The following is a 23,769-nucleotide window of genomic DNA, read 5'->3' on the forward strand; positions in this document are numbered from 1 at the left end:
GTTGGAGTCCAACAACATCTGCAGTGAGGAATCTCATAAATGAAGTAGCTTTGAATGAGTAAATGCCGGATTTTCTCATTCTGTTGGAGGCTGTGCTATCCTCTGATTCTTTAGCAAAATTACCAGTGTAACGCAAGCTATTATGGTAGAGATGAGATTTATTATTGGAAAGAGCAGTTTTAGTCATCAATGTGCAATCCCTGCTCAAGGATGAGGAAGGCTGTATCTTCTTTGTGGTGTAAGGAGCTACAAAAGGACACTTAAGTTGAGGATTCCAAAGTACTTAATGTACCTTCTATGATATTACCAGAAGTTTTTTGTCCATTAATCCAAAGTGCTTTTAGTTCTGTTCCAAGACTGCTGAATTGATGATAATGAAAGACTGTAGAAGGCAAAGGTTGTACAGTACAGTATTGCAGTATTAACATTCATGCATCTCTGCTGTCTTCAACTCTTGGTTTGTAACTTACGGATTTTTGCAGACACACCTACAAGCTAATATGTAACTTTCTTCTCATGCATTTCTTGAATGCATGAGGAATTGTGAGTTAGCTAGCAGCCAATACTCGTTTTATTTGGTGGGTAGGGGAAATGACCTGTCTCCTAAATGTGTAGCTACTGTGAGATACTGTATAATAGTTGTCCAGTTAGCTATACTACTCAACAGTGGCCAAATACCTGACTAATAAGATGACACATCCAGTTCCTTTATTTCACCGTGCAACCTGTCTTCACCATTGTGAAAAGGGGCCATAGTGTGAAAAAATATGCAGGTGCAGTAAGAATTCATTTAATCTTTAAAAGCAAACCTACCTAGTTTGCACTTTCAAAAACAGTATGTGAACTGAAAAGCAGCCATCCTTCAGGATTTGCATTTCCTTGCATTTGCCATGTGTTCTCCAGGCGAGTAGTGTGTACAAGAATGCATAGACTAGGGTAAAGTCTATATGAAAATAACATGTAAAAATGCATTCTGTTAGGAAATGAATTCTCCTTTACAAAAATGTTTATATTAGGCAGATTTGCATGCAAAAATGTCTATTTCAGGATAAATTTGTTTGTTTGTTTCAAATGCACCATGAACGGTAATCCAGAAATAAACTGAGAACAAACTTTGGTTTGTTTATGATTTACTGCTCATGGTTTGTTTGAAAGAAACAAACCATGATCAGGTTTGGATGACGTGAAAAGTCATTCTATGGCTTGTTTGAGTCACGTGGGTGCTACATGGGAGAGGAGAAGCCACATGATGACTCACGTGTTAAAGGAGAGAAATGTTCACAAGTAAGCTATGGTTTAATACAAACAGTGGCTTATTATTTCTAAGGGAATGCAGCCCTTGACAAGAAAAAGGGCAAATCTCCATGCCCTAAAGCAAATCTCTCTCTGGGAGAATCCTACTTTAGGCGCTTAAAACAAAGTGAACAATATCCTCAACTGCCTCCTGATCACAGTCTTTACTTAAGAGAGTCTAGTACAGTATATCTTTTGTCAATGTAGGCTGACCTGAGGATAGCATCTAAAATGAAGAGCTGCAGAACGTTTTCTCAAAGGAATGGAATGTTTAATTCATAATAATAAGGTTTACCACACTCTACATTCTTTATAACATAGTGCCATTGTGAAACCTGGGTATTGTGGATGTCCAGTTGTAATTCTACAGGTAGGCCGTCTGTGTATAATTTTTGTGTATATTTGTGTATAAGATGTTAGATGTTTTTGAATAGCCTTCAGTTGGATGTCCTTTTGGTGTACCCTGCGTTAAACGAAGCTCAAATTATTTATTTTTTCACACAAGGAATAACAACATAGACCAGAAAAGGACAGCCATGTCAGTAAATAGAACAAGTTAATAAAAGGAGAGGGTGCTAAATGATATCTCCAGTCTCCCACTTAGCTGATTCAGGATTAGTTGTTCTCAAGCCTATCTGTGGAAACACAATAATTTGCCCACAATGTACTCTCTCTCCCAGCTAAACTGCATTTTTGGCTATGGCTATTTGCTCCTGGAACTTGGTGATTTGGGCTATTTGCTTTGTTAGCCAGCAGCTGCGAGGATAGAAATGTTTCAAACAGAAACCTGCTTCCCTCCCTCTTTTCTACAGAATCAAGGAGGGAGGGAGCTGTTTTTAGGGTGACTTCAAAGGCAAAGCCACCTCAGCATGTATTTTAATTTTTATATACTCTGTGAATGGAGGAAATCCCTGGGGTTGTGTAGGTTTCTTTTAAGCTTTCCACATGTACCGATAAAATGAACAAGCAGCACAAAGAACGGCTGTCCTTTTAATCCCTCTGAGTCAGGAGTGATGTCAGTTTGCAGGCTCCATGTTTTCTCCTTAAGGGAGGGGCTGGAAACAATCATTTCCCCTGAAAGCTATTACTTGACAGTGGCTAGCGAGAAGGAGGGTAACCCTGGATACGCTCGGCCTCCATGAAGCCAAAAAATATGAAATTTGTCTGTAGGGGGGTATCTAATGAGCTAAGCTATTATCCTAGAAACCATCAAGCTGTCTGGAATGTATTTTCAAATCATTGAATTTCTCTCTCTCTCTCTCTCTCTCTCTCTCTCTCTCTCTCAAAAGATAACTCCAGGAGAGAAAAGCTGTGGAAGTCCTTCGCTCATAATTTCTGGAGTACACACAAGAGACCTGCAAAATGTCAGGCGCTTCAGTCAAGGTGGCTGTCCGGGTCAGACCCTTTAATTCCCGAGAGACCAGCAAAGAGTCCAAATGCATCATACAAATGCAAGGCAACTCAACCAGTAAGTTTGGTGCAAATCTTCAGATGGAGTGGCTTTTCCTTGATGATATTCTCAGTAAATTGGTTACTGTCTAGCTTATGTCATTGACAAATGGTTCATTTAAGGAAATCCTTTCTTTCTGTATAAGTCTTGTGATAGTTTTTTTGAAAGGCGTTATAATTTGCTTAAATGCATTTTTGCTTATTAATACTCTTTCTCTTACTGTGGATATGTCAAAAGCAGAAACGTGATTTGGAGACTTCCTTCTCTTTGGCAACATTGCACGATCATTTCTGTATGAGTTTCTCTTTGGATATGGCAGAATGGTTGTCCATTATGCATGTGTGTTTGCTTGAGAGGAAGCTTAAATGCCTTTTGGTCTGTGGCTCCATTTTTGTGGCTTCCAGAAGGAGTGTAACAACAGGGATCACCCAGTTTTCAATTTATGGGGTAATTCTGCTATCAGTAAGACAGGTAACCAAGAGGGAGGGAAAGCTGAAGTATTACTTAGCAACCAGACAGAGTAGGATGATGTTTGCTGAAGTAGCACATCCCCTGATTCTGAGAGTGTTTTCTGCTGTATGTTAAGTTGAATGACTCCTTGCTATGTACAAGGCCTGAATTGAGAGAGACAAAATCTCTCAAATTATAAGCTGGTTGTAGTCAGTTTCCCAGTAAAGTGTTATCAGGAGTACTTTTCTCTCTGAACTCCCATCTGTGTTATTTAAATGAATTTGTTAACAATTCCATGATTAAAGGTGTCCTGGTGTTGTTGTTTTGTGGTCTGGCAGTTTGAACCCCTGGTACATACCTGTCATCATAGATATAACTGTCTAAATGGTAGTTTTCAAGGAACAGAGTTGTAAAGAAATAAATGAACAAGCTCTGAGGATCAAGCTGTAGCTGCTTCAGTAGGGAAAGGCTTCGTTTACATCTTTCTATTGAACTGATTTTGCTGGGAATGTTCTGACCTGCAGCCTTTTGGGGAACGTCTCCAGGCAAACAAAAGCAAATTGAAATAGCAGGTGGTCAGACTTAAGTCACTTCGACCCACTTAATAACTGTGGGAAAGTAGCATTAGAGATATCCTGGAGCCTTTGTCATCTGAGGGTGGGCTTTTCTAGTGTGCTATTAGGTAGGAATTATGCAAGGAATGTTCAGAAAAATGGATCTTCTGAAAAGGAGCAAGTGGAAAGGGAAGAGGCTGCTTTTCAGGCGGTAATGGGGGGACTATTTTCACACGCTTTTACAGGCTCTTGTCTAACCCCCACCCCACCCCTCTTGTGTTCTTACTGAGCAGCATGAAGGTGTGTATAGAAATATACACTTCTTTAAAAGGAGTCAATAACCTCTAATCTCAACCTTCCCCCCCCCCCAAAAAAAAATACCACATGAATGATAGTAGAGTTTCTACTGTTCCAGCCTGTCCTGGGTATGTGGTGTTGTATCTAGCCCATGTGCTGTAGTGGTTAGAGCAGGGGTAAACAACTCCTTTGAGCCTGAAGACTGTATTCCCTGGTGGGCAGCCTTCTGAGGGCCACATGCCAGTGGTATGCAGAGCTGAGGCAAAACAGGTAGAACAGCAAATAGGAATTTTATCTTTCATTTCTACACACACTCACCCACCACTCCTCTCTAGCCTCCATCCAGGTGAGTGAAGGACATATCAGAATTCAAAGGCACATTCTAGCTAGGCAGAAACTCTCTGGGTGTGATGCAGGGGCCAGTGAGGGGTGTGCTGTGTGGCCAGGGGCAAGACAGTTTCAGCATATTACACTGATTGTGGCTCAGCTGCACTGGCTAGCAATTAGTTTCTGGGCTTTGAATTATAAGTTTCTCAAGGACTGCCTCTCCCCATATGGACCGACTTGGACACTGTGATCATCACCTTGAGGCCGTTTTTCATGTGCCTCCTTCACAAAAGGTCCGGAGGGTGGTAACATGAGAATGGGCCTTTTCTGCATTGGCACCCCATTTGTGGAATGGTCTCCCCAGGGTGGCTTTTCTGGAACAAACAACAATAACACCTAGAGTACAACATCAGAGGTTTGTCTGATTATTGGGAAATTGGGAGTGGGGTGAGTGCTTGGGGAGATGTATGATTTAATCTAGCATGGGTTGACTCCTGTGTTCTGCTTTTAAAACATGCCAACTATGCATGCACTTTGGGCTGAGCTTGATTGGGTTCCTAGTTGTCTGTCAGTAATAAAAAAAATTAACAAAGTCAATTGACACTGAAGTGACACAGATTATCTCTTTCCTGGGTATACAGTGGTGCCCCGCAAGACGAATGCCTCGCAAGACGGAAAACTCGCTAGACGAAAGAGTTTTCCATTTTGGAGGTGCTTCGCAAAACGAATTTCCTACGGGCTTGCTTCGCAAGACGAAAATGTCTTGCGAGTTCCTGCATTTTTTTCCCCTCCCCCCCTTTTCTAAGCCACCTATCCGCTAAGCCGCTAAGCCGCTAATAGCGCTAATCCGCTAAGCCGTCAATGGGCTTGCTTTGCAAGACGAAAAAACCGCTAGACGAAGAGAATCGCGGAACGGATTCTTTTCGTCTTGCGAGGCACCACTGTACTAGTTGAATATTGAATTGTAATTTTGACTAAATCTGCATATGGCTTTGGCCTGGACTGAGCATAACCATGGTTTGTTTAACAAACCACATGTTAATCATGAGATATTCCATAATCTAAGAAGCCATGGCTTGTTTCTACAGCTTTTGGTTTGTTGTCCAGCTGCTCTTTCCTCAGTAGTTTGATGAACGTCTGGGGTGCAGTGGTCAAACAAACCCATGGTTAAGCGTGCTGGGTTCACATGCAATGCTAACCCACAGTTAAGGGAAACAAGTTTTGTAAGCCACCAACAAATAAGCTCCTAATTGGTTGGCAGTTAGAAAACCATAGTTACGCTTTTGGGCAGAGTTCACGCATAATGCTAAGGCCTAGTTTAATATATTGTAAACCAGGTGTTTGTAAATATTTTGTTTAGAAAGAAATAAAAGTTCTTTTCTGTAGTTTCAGGAGTGAGTGAGACAGCATTCTACAAAGTCTAAAATGTACAAGATACTGAGCAGCCCATGAAAATGCCATGCTATTTCCTGATAAATCTTAATTAGATAACCAGACAGTTTGTTCAGCCCATCTTGTAAGGCCAGCTTAACAATTGCTTGGCATGTGGTGTTGCATGCCTATTCATTGCTAAAGACAAATAGACATTTAAAACTGTTGGAGATACTGGCTTTTGGCCAGGAAAGGAAGTTGCCTCCTCTAGCAAATATGCATGGATTTAAATATTTGGAAGTTGCCAATACCATGATTTCTTTTGTCCTTTTTGAAAGAGGGTGGCACTGCTAGAATTTTACAAGCTATCCTTAATATTCTATGGAAAGCAATTTTTAGAAAATATCTGTCCTCTGGTATAATCCACCCTGTTTAAACTTGCAGGTGCAATTAGGATTCATACAGGCTGTAATGTTTCAATGCAGGTGAGGCTACATCATGGTTAAGCTACGGTTAATGGTTTACCATGAATGTGCAGTAAACTGTGATCCCTGCCTGAATTGCTGTGTCTGAACTGGGAATCATGGCTTGTTTTGCTCCAAATAAATGGTGTTCTGAAGCTGAGAACAAAGCTTGGCTTCAGATCATTTTATTTTATTTTTTTGAACAAAACAAACCATGACCCCAGTTTGGCCATAGCGCTGAGGCAGGGAATTGTGGCTTGTTGCTACTGCTCACTAATGGGGAGGAATGAAGCAGCAATGATCTGGGCATTCACAGCAATGCCTTAACTAACAGTGGTTTAATCGCAACATGCAAATGCAGCCTTTATCTCCTTTCTTTATCTTTTTTTCATGTGTGTGTGTGTGTGTGTGTATAGAATTGAACAGTGAAATCCTGCAGTCCAGCTGAAATCACATGTACTGTCTGCATTAAGAGGCTGGAATGTTGGCAGCATGCCTGGCCTGCTTGCAGGGCGGTTGGAGCTGATTGCAGATGCTACACAGCAGAAAGTTGCTGTCATGGAGGATATGGAAATGAGAATGGGTTTGGGTTGCTGGTGGTGGTGGTGGTGGGAAATGGGGGGAAAGCTGACAGCAGAGGTGCCAACTTGTGAGAGAGATTGGGTAACTAAAGTCATGTCAGGATGCCGGAGGAGCCAGGGGGTGGAGCAGAATGCCTCAGCAGCGCAACTTCAGTGGCTAGAGGTTCCTTCTTTGCCTCCTGTTGCCACTGCCACCATCTAGGGGCTGCATATTCCCTCCTTCCCAGCAGCAGCAGCAACAGCAGCAGGAGGAGCCAGCCACTGAAGCTGCGCCATGCTTGGCTCTGCAGTTGGCCCTGAGTTTTTTGGACATTGCAGGGGCCTGGCCTCCCTCACAAAAATATTGGGGAGTCTAAAAGGGTTGGGCCCCAAGAGCTGGTGCCCCTGACTGGCAGTGGGGTTGCATAGTTGCCTCTGGGGTTGAGCATTTGCAGCTTTATACAGCCAAAACTAAGTTATTTGCAGACTTCTGAACTGCCCCAAAGCTCCAGTAGCTATTAGGGCTAAAAAGAAGAATGGAACCGCAGTTGGTTTCCTGGAGGCAGTTCTTACAGGTGAATGGCTGTTTACCAGCCTTCCATGATGAACATTCTTAGGCTATGTTCTCAGAGGATGACTTTAGCAGATCTCATCTATTTATTGCTGCTTTGTTCTTGATGAGAGCTGGTGCAACACAATTCTTTATAGCAGGTGTTGCCAACCAGGTGCTCTGCAGATGTTTCGAATTCTAACTCCCATCAGTCCCAGCCAGTATGGCTGTCTAGGAGGGTTTTTTTGGAGTTCATGTCTCCTCTTCTGTGAGGCAGGCTGTAATTTTTTTTGTCCAATCAGTCACACTGTAGTTTTATCATGGTTTGCAGGGTTCATTGTAATTTGTTGGTTCAAATGAAATGGACTTACATTGTGACTAGAAACTGCAGTGTTTTGGTTTGAATGGAAAGTGCAAACTATGGTTTCTTCATACTTGGAAGGAAGTGAAGGAATGGTCTTGTGCAAAGACCTCTTGAAGGCACATTCTCATAGTGCCAAACTATGGATCAGTGATACATGTGAACAAGTCCTTTGTGTAGTGACGTTTCTGGACTGCATCTCCCATTACCCTTGGCCATAGGCCATGCTGGCTGAGGCTCATGGGTGTTGTAGGTCAATAGCATCTGGTATGGACTCCTTTTGTTTTGTTTCCTCCTTTTAAAAAGGCACATGAAATGCCTGTCATCCTTAGTTTTGATGTTCATGTAATTGTTAACAGGATAGGGGCTGTTTCACCGATTCAGCAAGTCTCTGTCTATCATGAAGAGAATTCCTTCCTCTTTGGAAAGCAGAACAGCAGCAAACTGTGGGCTATCCTAATGGCAGTAATTCTGGTGCCATTCTAGTGATTCAGCTTCTGGCTGTTCAGTAATGTAATGCACAAAAACAACCCCAGCCAATTGGAAGGAAGTGTTGTTCAGTCATATGACGGCAACTGGAAAAGTGCTCCACTCCCAAGCTATTCCTTTTTTATGATTAGTGCCTGAAATTGGTTTCAATGTTTGGGGATCCTTTTAAGTCTGTTTTCCTGAAGGGTTTGCTGCATTAAGCCTCCACAGTTGAAGAAACTTCTCCTCTTCCTAGTAACAGCAGAATGCCTCCCCAGAACATTGAGTAAGATTTTCTCCTACAAAGGTCAGCCATCAGGCTTCCTATTTGCATACTAATCTCTGTTTTTTGTAATTGTTCTTACATTGCTAATACACTTTCATCACGAAAGAGCTTGGGCGCTGAGGACTCATTATTACAATGAACAGCATTATTTTTGACAGTGCTGGAAGTTGCAGCTGAGTAAAGTATCTAGTGCCTTCATGTTACAGTTCAAAAAAGTCAGAATTGCTTGCCCCAAATCTAGAAATTCAGCCGAATATCAACCTACCTACTTGCCTATCTAGCTCCTTCCACCCAGAGGAATTACACATTTTGATATTTTCTTTATCTAACTGCCATATTATCATACACCACAAAAGTGTCCCTGAAATAATGGTACTCTATCCTAGTTTTCCAGGAGCAATATGGAGCATGTTGGTTTATTTTTCTGTAAAGTTGATATAATTGCCTGATGCTGCCATTGTGTTTAGTAAATGCATGTGCCATCACATCCATCTCTAGCTTTTCACTGGTGGACTGACTTTTAAAGCTAGTTTCACTGCATTTTTGATGTTGTGTGGTTTCTACCCTGTAGCTGGCTCTTAAGCAGCTGGCAAAGCATAAAATACATGGCTGGATGGTGGCACAACTAACTTAAGTTCCAGTGGATTTCAAGCATGACTTAAATTTGGATTCTGCCCAGTAGATTTCCATTATGAATGCAATATATACAACATAGAATCATAGAATTGTAGAGTTGGAAGGGACCCCAAGTGTCATCTGGTCCAGCCCTATAATGCATTAATCTCAAATAGCTTCTACATGACAGATGACCATCCAACCTCTGCTTAAATGCCTACAAGGAAGGAGAGTCCACCATCTCTCATGGGAGTCTGTTCCACTATCAACCAGTTCTTACTGTCAGAAAGTTCTTCTTGATGCTTAGTTGGAATCTCCTTTCTATGCAAGTTCTGTGGTTGGTTTTCTACTTTTGTTTGGAAGTCCTGAGCCATTTCTTGTGTACTTGATGGGGACAAATAAACTCATTTACAACTGCAAGCTGGGTTGATAATGTATATATCCCATTTGAACACAGAATTAAATTAAGTAAACGTGAATTTTATTTCCCTCTCTGCAGAGAGATCTTACAGTATGCTTTCCCCATATTATATGCTATGTTTCATGTTATTGGATCATCTGTGACTTAAGCAATGGGATTGCAGTTCTCCAAACCCCTTTATCCCATTGCTTAAAGCAGTGTGGTGGCCCCATCTGTCAGGAGTAAACCACAGATGCTGCCTTTAACAGATTGTGGTTTATGAAGCTGGGAAGGCATGAGCTCTCGGCTATATGGGAGAGTTTGTTTGTTTATTTATTTATTTATTTTGGCTTGGAATGTATGCTCTTTTCTATCTTTAGTTATTTATGAGAAGGACCATATAAGTGGTAGCACCTGGTTTGCATGCAAAAGATCCCAGCTTCACTTCCTGATGTCAAGTAGATATTTCAAGTGAATTGAAATATCTCTGGGGAGGCCCTTAAGAGCCCTCATCAGAGGAGATCAGTCTTCCCCAACCTGGTGCTCCAAGATGTTTTGCACTACAACTCCCATGATCCCTCACTTTGACGCTCATGCTATCTGAGACTGCTGGGAGTTTGAGTCCAGAACAGCTGGAGTGCACCACGTTGGGGTATCAGGGAGGTACACAATGCCAGGCCACGTGGACGAATAGTCTGAGCTGGTGCAAGGCACCTTCTAGTGTTCCCCCACAATTTTCAGTATTTTCAAAGGGGACCTTAAAGTCTAATCCATTCAGTCGAATGGATGTGGGGAAATGTGTATTGCCACCTAAAATACCTTGATAGCCACTCATCTTGTCACCAAAGTTGGAAGCATCCAGAGATGGGCTTCTGATGCAGATCTCAACCATTGGTGCATTTCAGTGCATACAGAGAAATGGAACAATAACATTCCACATTCTTATTTGCTAATAACCATAGACATGTTCACATCACAGTTGGCTTGGCACCAATGATCTTTGACATTTTTCTTCCTAAGAAGGTGGTGCTTACAAGTATGGTTGAGAAACCCTCGGGAACTCAAAAGACACTAACCAGGAACTTGAGATCTTGACCACCATTAGCCATATGTCAGGCAGTGGGCCGATGCTCAGTAAAAGAGCATCAATTTTGCATATAGAAGGTCCCAAGTTCAATCCCCAGCATCTCTGAATCGGACTGGAAATCTTCCCTGTCTGAAATGAAGTGGAGATAGTTTCAGTCAGTATGGAAAATACTGGGCTAGATGGACCCAATGGTTTGAGTTTGTCTGAGGCAGCTTCCTGTGTTCCTACTGCTTAATCGGGGACCTATCTCACTAGAACAACCCTTGTGGCTGGCTGGCTAAAGAAATAAAAGTCACTTACCCCAATACATTTTTCAGTACAGCTTCGGAGAAAGGTTACCAAAATGGTGGGTGGAGGTTTCAGATGGCAGTAGATACTTGCTCCCACTAGCCTAGTGGGACAGTCAGGAGGAAGAAGTGGAAAGCCTAATTCAGTTGCATCCAAGCCAGGAATCCCAGAGGCACATCACTTCAGATATCAAATTTCATGTCTCTCCTTGGATGGAGTGAGTGGCTTGACAGCTAGGCAAGCCTCAGAGGAAGTTGTGAAGTTCATTCAGATCAGTGAATCCTCTGCTTTCTTGCTTTAATTTCCGACTTGTGAGTTCACCAGCATAGTTTTTGATGTCAGAAGGAAGCAAGCAATCTTCCTGCAAAATGCAGGACTTTTGCCTCCTGGCTTCTCTGGTTCTTGCTGACCCTTTTGGCTTCTTAGTTTGGCTGTGTGATCAAAGGCTTTTTTAAAAACTTAAAATGACGTGAAAGCTAGAAAGACCCTGGATAACTGGACATTGGTGGCAGCTCTTTCTTAGCTGTATTATGCCATTGTTTCTCTGGATATGCAAAGGTGGCAAGCATGCACACAGAACAGCTTGGATGTACTCAGAAAAATAAGCTTTTGTGTATCAGAGTCCAATTCATCAGCTGGATGAACTGCAATACGGTGGTACCTTGGTTTGCATATGTCTTGGATTACAAACATGTCAAACCCAGAAGTGTGTGTCCCGGTTTGCAACCTTTTTTTTTTTTTATTACAACCCTTTTTTTTTTCTTTTTTTTTTTGGATTACGAACTAATTTTTTTTGGAGGCTCCATTGGTGAAAGCGTGCCTTGGGTTACAACCCGTTTTGGTTTACAAATGGACCTCTGGAACGGATTATGGTTGCAAACCAAGGTACCACTATACTTAATTGGCAAGAATATATACACATGGTTAGTGGAATTAAGTGGGAAATCCTTAAAAATGCAAAATAGAACAGACAATTATGATTAGTTGAAAGCAAATTAGTTATAGGGACACATTAACAAGGCAGTGTTGGTGATAACACAAGTCTCCTGGCACTGATCAAGTAATTAACAACATGTAAAGTGATAAAAATCCATACTCTATTCAAGCCACAGTCTGGCAGAATTGAGCTGCCTGATAAATTGTAGTTGTACTGAATCTACATGGATGCCATGGTCCAGCCACCTTTACTTCTGTTGCGTAATTAGTATCTGTAGTAGGAATGAGTGTGGCGAGTATAGTGAATGCAGGTTTGGAAAAGTGTATACAGTGGAACCTTGGTTGTCGAATGTAATCTGTTCTGGAAGACCGTTCGACTTCCGAAATGCTTGACAATCAAGGCGCAATTGATGGTTGGCAATATCCATTTTAAAAATGGAGAAACGTGCCTTGGAAGCCATTCGACTTCTGAGGCGCGTTCAAAAACAAGCATTCACTTCCAAGTTGTCAGTGTTTGAAAGCTGAAACGTTCGACTTATGAAGCGTTCGACAACAGAGGTTCTACTGTATTAAATGTCTTGTGTGCTTGGTTGATGTTGGTGAAGAATATATTTATTTATTTTGTCAAATACTAAGCCAAAACTCCTTACTTGCAACGAAGGGGGCTCAGAAACTGCTCCAGCCAAATTGCAGTGAATGTAAGTAACAATATCCAATGCTAGTACCACTTGGAGTAGACCCATTTAAATTAATAGCCATGACTTAGGCCCATTCATTTCCATGGGTCTACTCTTAATAAGACTCAGTTAGAAACCTATTATTGGAGCACAGTTTGGACGTCTGGTAATCTTGACACATAAACTAGTTTCCTGTTCCAGTTTTTATGTAAGGGATTCTGGTCATAGATGGGGCTTCTTTGTAGATGAGGAATCAGTCTTGTTTCTCAAGTTACTAGATCAAGAGATGAGGCTAAGGAGAATTGATCAGAACAACAGATGGAGGAGAAAGTACAGAGTGATGAGAGAAGGCTATGCCTGCTTACTCACAGGTCTCGGCATGATGCCTGGGCTCTGGGATCACTGCTTGCTCTTGTGCAGCAGTGTGGACAAAAACCTTGCGAATCAGTTCAGGGTAGGGATCAGGCAAATGACTGCCATGTTTGATGGCTCTGAAATTAGCTGACCCAGTTGCTTCAAAAGCAGTGCCTAACTAAGCAGAAGTGATGAGCAGCAGCACTTGCCACCATAGTACTAGCTAGATTTTATTTTAGGAAGAGGAATAACTTCTATGTATTCCTGCCCTGTTGTCCATGAAAGTCACTCAGATGCTTATTATGGTCAACTGATCAACAGGACAAAACACAGAAGCATAAAGTGCAAAACCACAGCCTTGATGGAGCCAATTATTTTGTTTTGTTTTTGTTTTTTTGGCAAGAACTAACAATCATAGCAGGTCCAAGAGACATGATGACAATCAAATCTTTTGTCACCTGCTCAGTGAGAAATCAAGAAAGATACTCAGAAGGGTCTCTAAAGATGGCCCAAGGAACAGTCTCATAAGAGGCTATATTATGTGTTCTTTAACCCCCAGATAAAAAGTACTGTAAAAGAATTAATGAGAGATTGTTTCGTTCTGGATGCATGAATGGACACTATCTCTCTGTGAACTCTGCTGTCTAAAAATATTTCAATATGAACTATTAAAACTGGCCCTTAAGGTTAGAATTTCAGAGAGAGAAAGAGGTATTTTTCTGGATCTATATTATTTACCTCTTACAAATGATATTTCCAGTTACAGATAGGTAGCCGTGTTGGTCTGCCATAGTCAAAACAAAATAAAAGAAAAAAAATTCCTTCCAGTAGCACCTTAAAGACCAACTAAGTTAGTTCTAGGTATGAGCTTTCGTGTGCATGCACACTTCTTCAGATACACATGATATTTGTATTGCAAATGATATTTGTATTGCATAGAGATCTAGTTTGGGTATTTTATTTCTCTTTGTGACCCCTGAGAGAAATTAAACCATCTGACAGACAACAGCTTATCCCAGGGTTGGAAAATTCCATCCTTATCTCACACACATTTCATGGGGACAGGTGGGTGGGGCAGCCCACCAGTCATTTTGCCTGGTGTCACAGTGACATCAGGATACCTATTTCTGCCTTGTACAGAAACCTTAGCCAGAGGGCTTATAATTGTAAGATTCTGCCTCTAAAAATAAAATAAAAATTTAAAAAGCTGGATATGAGACAAAGACAGTTCTTCAAGCATTTGTTAGTGCATTTCACTGCTTCCCTTCAATAACCAAAGTTGTTCAGCTTGTGAACATGGGCCCTCTGTTCTTACAGAGCTGTTCAAAACATCTAAGCAAATACATTCTATGGGCAGCTGCTTTTTAGTCTGAGCTGGCAGAGAGTGGCTGGCCTGGTTACAAATCCAGGATAATCACAGTAATGATAGCTGAATCCTGTACTGATATATATATTTTTAAAGCAGGCCTCTCTTCAAATGCGAAAAGAGAATTTCTTTAATGTGCAGCTGGTTCTTCTGTATATCTCTTTAAATGTATGTACAAATGCTTTCCTCCTAAAAACTACATTGCTCAATCCTCTTTCCCCCCTCCTGAATTCAAATCCTTCCATTCAGGAATTCTGCCTGTCATCCACTAATCTGTCTGTGATAAATGTGTCTGCTTTCATGTAACTTTTTTCCAGTTTCTTGCATGAAATGAATTTATCTCTTGGGGACAATGTGTTTAAAAGCGCCTTGTAATTGTTGATGTAAGAAAGGGCCATAGCTCAGTGGCAGGGCATCTGCTTTGCATGGAAGAGGTCCCAGATTCAGTCCCCAGCATCTCAAGTTAGAGCTGGAAAAGACCTCTGTCTGGTGCTCTGGAGACCCACTGCCTGGCAGTGTAGAGGATACTGAACTAGATAGACCAGTGGGCTGACTCTGCATGAGGTAGATTTCTACATTCCTGGGAATGGTAAAGCAGTGGTAAAACATGTACTTTATGCGCTAAAGGTCCCAGGTGAGAACAGGATGCTGGACTGGGTGGACAATTGGCCAGATCCAACATGCTCTTATTTTCAATCTCCAGGTAGGGCTTGGAATGTCTCCCTGTCTGAAACCCTGGAGAGCCACTTTCAGTCAGTTTAGACAACAGTAAGCTAGCTGAACCAATGGTTTGACTTTTTATAAGGCAAATTCTTAAATTCCTGAGTGTATGTTGGAAATATACTACATATATGCTCCATATGGAAATTTGGAGAGGAGACCCCTGCTTTTAGTGGGATTGCAGCCCACATTTATGGAGCAGGCATGTTGTCCTCCTGAAACGCCAGCTGCAGAGTTGGTATTTATAGCAACTGGATCTGGGAGAGCAGCTGAGGATGAGAGCTTTTCCAGCAGCTTCTGACTCTCTTCTCCCCCCTCCTCCTTCTGTTCTGCATGGCTCACTTGCTTGCTTGCTCTTTCCCTTCTTCTCTTGGTACAGAGCTAGAATTCCTAAAGTAAGGGAGTAAATCCAGCTAAATTCCATTCTAAGCCATTCCATAAGGGTGTTCGTGAAGCTTCCTTTTTTTCAAATAACTTGAAAAATGCCTGTGCTGCTCGACTTGAGAGTGAGTGCCATTCTGCAGCTGGGAAGTGTCAATTTCTCTACATTTGTTCTGGTGTAATGTGATATCTTCCTCCAGATTATATTAATTAGATTTTTGTAAGGTGTCCAATACTTTCTAGTATCCTCCCCTCCTGCTTGCTCCATGTAAAAGTGTGATTTGACTAGACTTTTGATTTGTGTTCTGTATTTGAAAGCTGCATGTTCTGTTGCTTTTCACACTACTTATTGTACCATCCCTCCTAATATCTATACAAACATAACAGATGCTCTCCAGAAGTGTGAGATGCATTATCCTGGAAGCAATAGACTATATCCAGACCAAGACCACATGCACACCATAAATTTCAAGCACATTGTTTTCCCACAAAATAATGGGAACTGTAGTTTGGTAAGTGTGCTGAGAACTATGTCACTTTGAGGGGTAAACTACAGTTCCAGGGTTATTTTATGGGAGTAAGGTGCGATTTGCTTTAAATGTATGGTGTGTATGCAGTCTAAGATAGTTAAAAATAAATTCCATTCATTTTGGTAGAAATCAAGGTTCAGCTAACTTACAGTTGCATCCTAGTCAGAGTTGATCCGTTGGCATTGATAGATTTGGATATTTCTGGTGCATTAATGTCAGTGAGCCTACCTTGGTTAGGTACAATCCTTTATAATTCAGGACAGACAAACTTTTCATACAAAGTGGGCTGCAGGAATACTTCAACATGAAACCTGTGGGCCGCACATTGCTTTGTTGCACGGGGGAAGGGGAAGTGAAGGGGGAGGTGAGAGAGGCAAAAATTTGAAGCCCAACCAGCACTCCTCACTCTGTCTCCCCAAAGCTGGCTAAGTGGGGTGCTGGGCTTTAGTATGGCAGTATAAGGTTGTGGCCGGGTCCTAGAGCCCTCCCACCTCCTTCTCAAAGACCTGACTGTGGGCTGCTGGAGGGGGGCATCAAATGTTGCTGGCAGCTGCCAAAAAAAAGCTACATATGGCAATACATTTTATTTCTCCCTCTTTGTCATATGAGGGCAAAGTGGGATGGCGGTTTCACCAGCCATATACCACTGAGTGAAACCGACATTGCGATCTGTTCCTCATACCAGTTCTGGGCGATATATCGAGATATCGCCCAGGCCTAGCATACAGCATTTATTTCTCCACCTCCATTACCCATCTGTAAAATCAGAGTAATTGTGACCTACTTGGTGAGCTTTCTGTGTCATTGAACTGCAGGGTCTTTAAAGCACTATCCCTATAATACATTAGATACCTTTACTCTCTTCCACTGCAACAATGTCTATTTTGATGGCAAACCTGCAAAGAGTGTGGCATCAGCATCCTGGAAACAGTTATTCATTTAGCATCAGTGTTGTATGTTTGGTGGCACTGGACATATTCTCCTAGAAAAAACCAATCAGCGTAATTGTCTGTTCTGCCCCACATCAGGTAACTTACCCAAAGTCCCTTGCACATTTCCCCATGCCAGATTGAATCCCTTTTGTAAATTGGGTCTGCTTTTGTAGGCATACTCTTTCTCATCTCAGAGAAGGCCATCTTCTGTCTAGTGCCATATGCTACAGCTGCATCTCAAGGCCATATGCCACAGCTGCTTCTCTAAGTGGATGAGAACAAAGCAAAATGCATCCCTTTTGTCAGGCTATTGTGCTAACTAGCCCTTTGCAGGGCTAAGGTCTCCTGGTGTCTTTGTGGGGAGGGTGGATGGGATCACATCACCATTACCTTTGGGCTTAAATTGATGGCTGATGGGATTGCCTGTTTTTAGTTGTTCTTTTCTTGTTCTTGAAGGTTTTTGGGCTTTACAATAGCTCAAACTGGAACTTCAAAGCACTTTTTCTTAAGAGAGTCTAGTGGACCAAAAGATATAAATTGTGTATATTAGGAACACTTTCCATCCTGGCTGGGCCTTATGAGAACTTTGTTGCTTCAAGACCTGGGGCCTGAATTTGCTTGCTTTTTTTCTTCCTCCCATCTCTTTTTCCTTTTTTGTGTCATGTATTTTAGAATGTAAACTCAAGGCAGGGACTGTCTTTATTTTATGCTGATCTATAAGCTAGTCTTTTTGCCTTTTTGGCAGAGGACTGGAGTAAGCGTGTTTTTTTAAATAACATACTTTTTTATTAGGAAAAGTATATGCTTTGGAAACACTAAACTCTCTGATTACTAGTAAAGTTCCTCTTATAAAATTCCTTTTCCCCATATAAACCAACCTGGACTCTGTGTTCGTCATCTGCGACCCTTCTTCATGTGCCTCCTACATTTGAGGTCCAGAGGGTGGCAACACAAGAATGGGCCTTCTCTGCAGTGGCTCCCCACTTGTGGAATGCTCTCCCCAGATAATCTTACCTTCATTATATATTTTTAGGCTCCAGGTGAACGCATTCCTCTTCAACCAGACCTTTGGCTGATTAATATTCTAAAGCCTTTTAAATGTGTGTCGGGTGGGTATTGTTTTGTTTTTGTTTTAACTATTTATTTGCATTTTGTGAACTGCCCTTAGATCTTTTGCTGAAAGGTGGTATATAAATCTTAATAGTAGTAGTTATACTACTAATACTAATAGCCAGTGTGTTGTAATGATCAGGACCTCGGAGAGCAGGGTTCGAATTGCCACCCAGCTCACTGGATGACCTTGGACCAGTAAACCATCTTTTAGTCTAACATAACTCACAGGGTTGTTGTGAGGATGAAATGAAATGGGGAGGAGAACCATGTACACCACCTTGAGATTCTTGGAAGAGAAAGGTGGCATATAAATGAAACAAACAAAACATAGCCTTGAGAACAACCCTGTGAAGTAGGCCAGCGTTCTGGCTTTCTACCATGAGAGCAGACTGTGGTAATAAACTTGACTGAAGCCCACTTAATGAGCTCTTGGCTCCCAGAGGGATTTGAACTCAGGCCTTTCAGTGCTTCATTTCCAGGCCACACCAATAAAGGATGTATTTTAAAAGCTCCTGCAATCCCAAGTTGTAAGTACTGTATACTGTTTTGTTTCATACATTAAAACAGATTAGTATTATGCACGTTAATCAGTCTTCCAGTTCTGTTGGGTATCCTGTGTTGTTTATTGAGTGGGGGGAAACGGCAGCTTGCACAAAAAACCAAGGGTGCCTCCTTATGCAACAGCAAGGCAGCTTGATTAAAAATTAAATCCCATCTCTGCATAATTTAGCAGATGAAAATGGCATGGCGCGCACATGTCTTGCCCTTTTGCATATTGCTTACTTTGTGTGCATGCTGTTTACTTAGTGTGGTTTGGAAACAGCAGAAGCATACTGTATACTTGAGTACTTGGATTCTTTTAAGATTTGTCTGTTTGGGCAACGCTCAGGTTATCTTCGGGGAACACATTTGCTTCCGAAGGATGAAGATGGAATTTTAACAGAGTCGAAGGAGGCTTAGATGGCAGCATTGGAATGTATTTGAGAGAGAGAAAAATAACACATCCTGCTTGAAATGCTTTCCATTCTCAAGGCTGCCAGTATGAGCCCTTGCCCATGAGGATTGCTAATATCCATCCTGAAAAATAAAGACTTCCTGGCTATAGATGAAATTGAAAGGCACTCACCCTTGCTTCTACTCCTTTGATTTCCAGGGAAAATGTCAGCCATTTGCTTGCCTTCAGGCAATTGCACAGCTTTCTAATAGCAGTGGGCTCTACTGGATAGCATCATATCCAGTATCTTGCTCAGCCAGAGACTTCTTAAGTAAGTCCCCTCCCGAGGAAAGGCAGGATTTAAAAATAAGCAACATAGAGCAAGTTCCCCTTGGTCTTCACTTGTTCTTGTGGTGTAGTGGTTAGAGTACTGGACCTGGGAGACTAGGGTTCAGATTTCCGCTTGGCAGTGAAGCTCACTGATAACCTTAACCCTTTCACTGCCTCTTAGCGTAATCTACTTTACAGGGGTGTTGTGAGAATTATAGTCGTGGTGGTGGGAAGGAGAATGTTACCCTGAACTCTTTGGGTGAAAGCTTGGATATAAATGTATGAATCAATGAGTAAATAAATAAAATATGTTGATTGATAAGTAAATAGGAATTAGCTTGTATCATGTCAAGAACATGCTATAAGAGTAAGTGAATACCTTAAAAAAGAGAAAGATTTCAAATAAAATGTTACATTTGACTTAACATGCAAGTCAAACCACTGTTTTGCGACCAGTTTGGAGTGTCTGTTATTAGATGCCAACACAACAGGGGAGAAAATCTTAATCATATTCAAAGCCTAGTTATCAGAATCAATTGTTTTAAGTGACAAGCCCATTAGTTTTTTTTTTGTGTGTGTGTGTCTGTGTGTGTGTGTCTTTGTTTTTTTGCTATGGGCTTGTTTTTTGTATGACTAACTGGATGTCACCCAACAAATCTGATCATGGAAACAATGAAATCCTCTTTCTCACAATGATTTTTTGTTTTCTTGTTTAATGGCAAGTGCAGATGCCTCAAAAGGGGCATCAAGAATGGTCAGTGTTGCATAAAATGGCAGTGTAAAAGCCACTGCACATCCCTGATTAAAGCCTCTGAATTCTCATAAGCAGGTGGCTGGGGTGAACTGAGATCCTCAAAGTTGCTGTTAGTGCCACAGTGATGGAAACTAATTATAGCCGTGGCACAAAAGCATGCGAGGGTTGGTTTGCAAACAGAATTGTTAATTGCCACATTGGGCCTTTAGAAATATCAGATAAACAAATTTCTTTCTAAATACAAGCAAGTGGTTAACGTGGGCCCATGCTGTGATTCCCTGTCTTTTTGTGCCTCTCCCTTTCAAGGGGATGTGTAATTAAATTATTAGCATGGAGTGCTGTGCATCCAGAGAGGGAATGCCTGTATAATAATGGTCTGCACCAGGACTCCATGATGTAGCTCTATGAAAGCTTTAACTGGGACTATTCCAGCTGCAAGGATGAACCCTATGAAATCGTAGTGAAGGCCTGCCTGCCTACCTTCCAACCTGTTCTCCCTGCTTGCTTTCTGTTCTAGGTGCCTTCTGTTTTGTCGCTGTTTGTGGTATCACAATTTAATGCCATGTGTCTTTATGATAATTTGCCTTGCGGCCGGGGGGCAGGGGCGGGGAACTGCTGTATTCCAAACCCGTCAGCATGGCCAATGGTCAGGGATGATGGGAGTCATAGTTCAGCAACACCTGGAGGGTCACCGGTTCCCCACATCTGCTTTGCATGCACTATATCATAAGAACAGAGGGAACTGCTTTGTGGCAAGTCAGATTATTGTTCCATCTAACTCAGCACTGTCTAGGTAAAGAGGTAAAAGTAAAGGACCCCTGGACTGTTAAGTCCAGTCAAAGGTGACTATGAGGTTGAGGCACTCATCTCGCTTTCAGGTCGAGGGAGCCGGCATTTGTCCACAAACAGTTTTCCAGGTCATGTGGCCAGCATGACTAAACTGCTACTGGCGCATGGAGGACCGTGACGAGTGCCAGAGCACATGGAAATGCCATTTACCTTACCGCTGCAGCAGTACCTATTTATCTACTTGCACTGGCATACTTTCAAACTGTTAGGTTGGCAGGAGCTGGGACAGAGCACCGTGAGCTCACCTTGTCATGAAGATTTGAACCACCGACCTTCCGATCAGCAAGCCAAAGAGGCTCAGTGGTTTAGACCACAGTGCCACCCGAGTCCCTTCAGCATTGTCTACACCAGGGGTGAATAACTGGATCCAGTCGATGAAACAGATCCTCCCCTATTCTGTAGAAGGGCACTTTGGGCTGGGCTTCCCACCTGTCAGTCAGTTGCATCACTATGATGTCAAAACATCAAAGCCAATAATTGGGAGCACATTCTAAACATGTTCTTTATTCTTTCTTCCTTCTTTTGTGGCCGTGGCTTGATTTCAAGTGTCCTTACCACTGAGCTCTACAGCCGTTCCCTAGAGGCTGAAATACTGGTAGCTGCTCAAGCAGCTGAGAATAAAATAGGGATGGTTGGAGTTTTTCACAGAGGAAAAGGAAAGGCTAGGGGCTTTATCTTGTTGTTTGCTTCTTACTGAGAAATGGAGCTTTTAAAACATTCTCTTAAATTGCTGGCGCTTTCTTTTTTATTTTTAAATCTGCATCAGATGTCATGCAAGGGTTGTCTATTGATTTCATTTTGTGCCCCTCTCTCCATTCATATGTCTGAATAATTGTAGCGCTCAACATGAAATGTTGGCAAGTGCCTACATCTTAATATTTCATATAAGAATGGCATGTTCTGTAGGTTTCTGCCTTTCGGTCCATTTCTTTTTTACAAAATGGCTATTTCTTATTCATGCGTGGCCAATATTTGCTCTCTCCTCCTTGGATCTCTTCATAAAGTTGACCTTATAAATATAACTGAATTAACTGAGCTGGTGTGATTATATAAAGAGAAAAGACAACTTTGACTGGAGCATGTTGGTAAATAGTCATTTTGCTTTCTAGATCAGGACCTTGCTTGTCACAAGTTCTCTTGAGCACAGTGGTCAGTTAAAAATCCAGTCCTTGCCTGAAAATGTTTCTGTGATGTTTTGTAATTCTATAAACAAACCTTGAATTAAATGCGGCAGTGTTACGTGTTTAGTGACTTCTTTTTTCTAATGAGGCTTTTAAGAAAGCTAATTTTAAGAGGCATTTTAGAAACTGGAAATCAAAAAGTGGCAACTTTGGAAGCCTAAATATTGCTGCATGTAGTATTTTAGGCAGTGCATCGTGAGGAAATGAGTGCCTCTACTTTTAACACTATTTTCTCAATGAAACCAGACTAGCTTGTTGCCATAGAAATGGCAAACCGAGAATAATTGACTTCCAAGGTTCTCTGTAGGTTTGCAGATGAGTGGAGCGGCTGTTTTTAGGAAGCCTTCCTATTTTTATAACCATATACCTCAAAGGTACGCCATCACTGCTTTCCTGGCAGGTTTGTTCATAGTCCATGATGTAACATTTTCCCAAGGTAAAGACTTTTGTCATAGCTGGTTAGATGCAGATAGGTCTTACTCAGACAATTGTATCCTGTACAAACTTTGGCTAAAGATCATGCTTAAGGACAAAAGACCTTAACTATGATCCTAAGTTCGGACAACATACAAGGCCACACCTTAGCACCCTCTTAGAGTTAGCATGTTTGTGCGGTTTTGGCAAGCCATACTTTGACTTCCTGTATCGTGTGAACTAGGCCATTGTTTGCTTGGAGGATTGTCACAGATTTACTAGTTGTGTGCCATAATAATGGTGATAGTCACATTGTTACCATACTATTGCTGGATAATGGACTATATAGCTTCATGGACGTCTTACTGTATCTCTGCAGGATTTTGTGTTCCAGCATACTGATAATAATTTTATAATAATAATTTATTATTTATACCCCGCCCATCAGCTGGGTTTCCCTGAGGCGCTCCTTTGAACATTCATCTGTACTGGCATATCCCACTGACTTACAGTACTCATATGTGTGACCTGTGGCAGGGCTTTCGTGTGACCAATGGCTTGATGTTTTACTTCATGGGGATTTTGATTCATGTAGGTATAAGGCAGCGGTGGCCAACCTGGAGCTCTCCAGATGTTGTTGGCCCAAAGTCCCATCATCTCTGACTACTGGTCGTACATGCTGGGACTAATGGTAAGTGGAATCAAAGATCATTTGGAGAGCCACAGCTTAGCTACAGCAGGAAACTCTCATCAGATGGCCTTTCTGCAAATCCCACTCAGTCTTTCGTAAGCTTGTCCTGTGTGTGTAGATTAGTACCCCTGCATAGCTTTTCCGGTATGCAAAGTATTTGTCTCCCATTGTCTAGATTCCATAACTGTCATAGATACAGGCAATAAAATCTAATTGCATTTAAAAACAAGGAATACAAGAAATGCAATCTATCCCCTGCATAAGTTAAGAAGCATAGCCATGTTCAAGTCCAGTGCAAGACAGGTCCACACTTTTAGTGGGGTAGACTCAAGATTTGTGAAGGGATGGAAGCCAGAGGCTTTGTAAACCAGATTACTTTGCCCTTGTAATCTTGAAATCTTCCAAAGATATTTAGGATTCCAAAGGAAGGACTGGTTTGTTTGTTATTGCTTGAGAATGTTGGAAAGTAAAGTGGCTTATCAGAGGGGAAAGTGGATTGAGGTGTAACTGCAGCTTGGTTATGGTGTGAAAAGAGTTGCATTTTTAAATGCTTATGCACACTTCCAAATTCCTATCCCAAAATTGTTGCCTCCCAAGTGAAAGAATTGGTACGGTATGTACATCAGCTGTTGTGTTTTTCCCCTTGCGGATGTATGCCAGGGTTTGTTTTTTTTTACTCTGAGGCAAGTAAGTGAGTATCTTAAACATGCTAGCATAAAGCTAAGCAAGCCAAATAGATGGGCTTGCCTCAAGCCAAGCACAACTGTTTATAGAAGGGCCCTATGT

The 23,769-nt window shown here is 41.8% G+C and overlaps 1 protein-coding gene across 9 annotated transcripts in view; it reads left to right on the plus strand.

The window, feature by feature from the left end:
• The window catches only part of KIF1B (kinesin family member 1B), a 139,787-nt gene that overhangs the window by 8,031 nt on the left and 107,987 nt on the right, over positions 1 to 23,769 (plus strand). For all 9 annotated transcript variants that reach the window (XM_079986712.1, XM_079986704.1, XM_079986705.1 and 6 more), the window contains exon 2: positions 2,583 to 2,761. In XM_079986712.1, coding sequence (XP_079842838.1) covers positions 2,656 to 2,761 — 106 coding nt within the window. In that variant the 5' untranslated portion in view covers positions 2,583 to 2,655. The remainder of the gene's footprint in view (positions 1 to 2,582; positions 2,762 to 23,769) is intronic.

This window comes from Podarcis cretensis (assembly GCF_951804945.1).
Source record: "Podarcis cretensis genome assembly, chromosome: 8".
Lineage (NCBI taxonomy): Eukaryota > Metazoa > Chordata > Lepidosauria > Squamata > Lacertidae > Podarcis > Podarcis cretensis.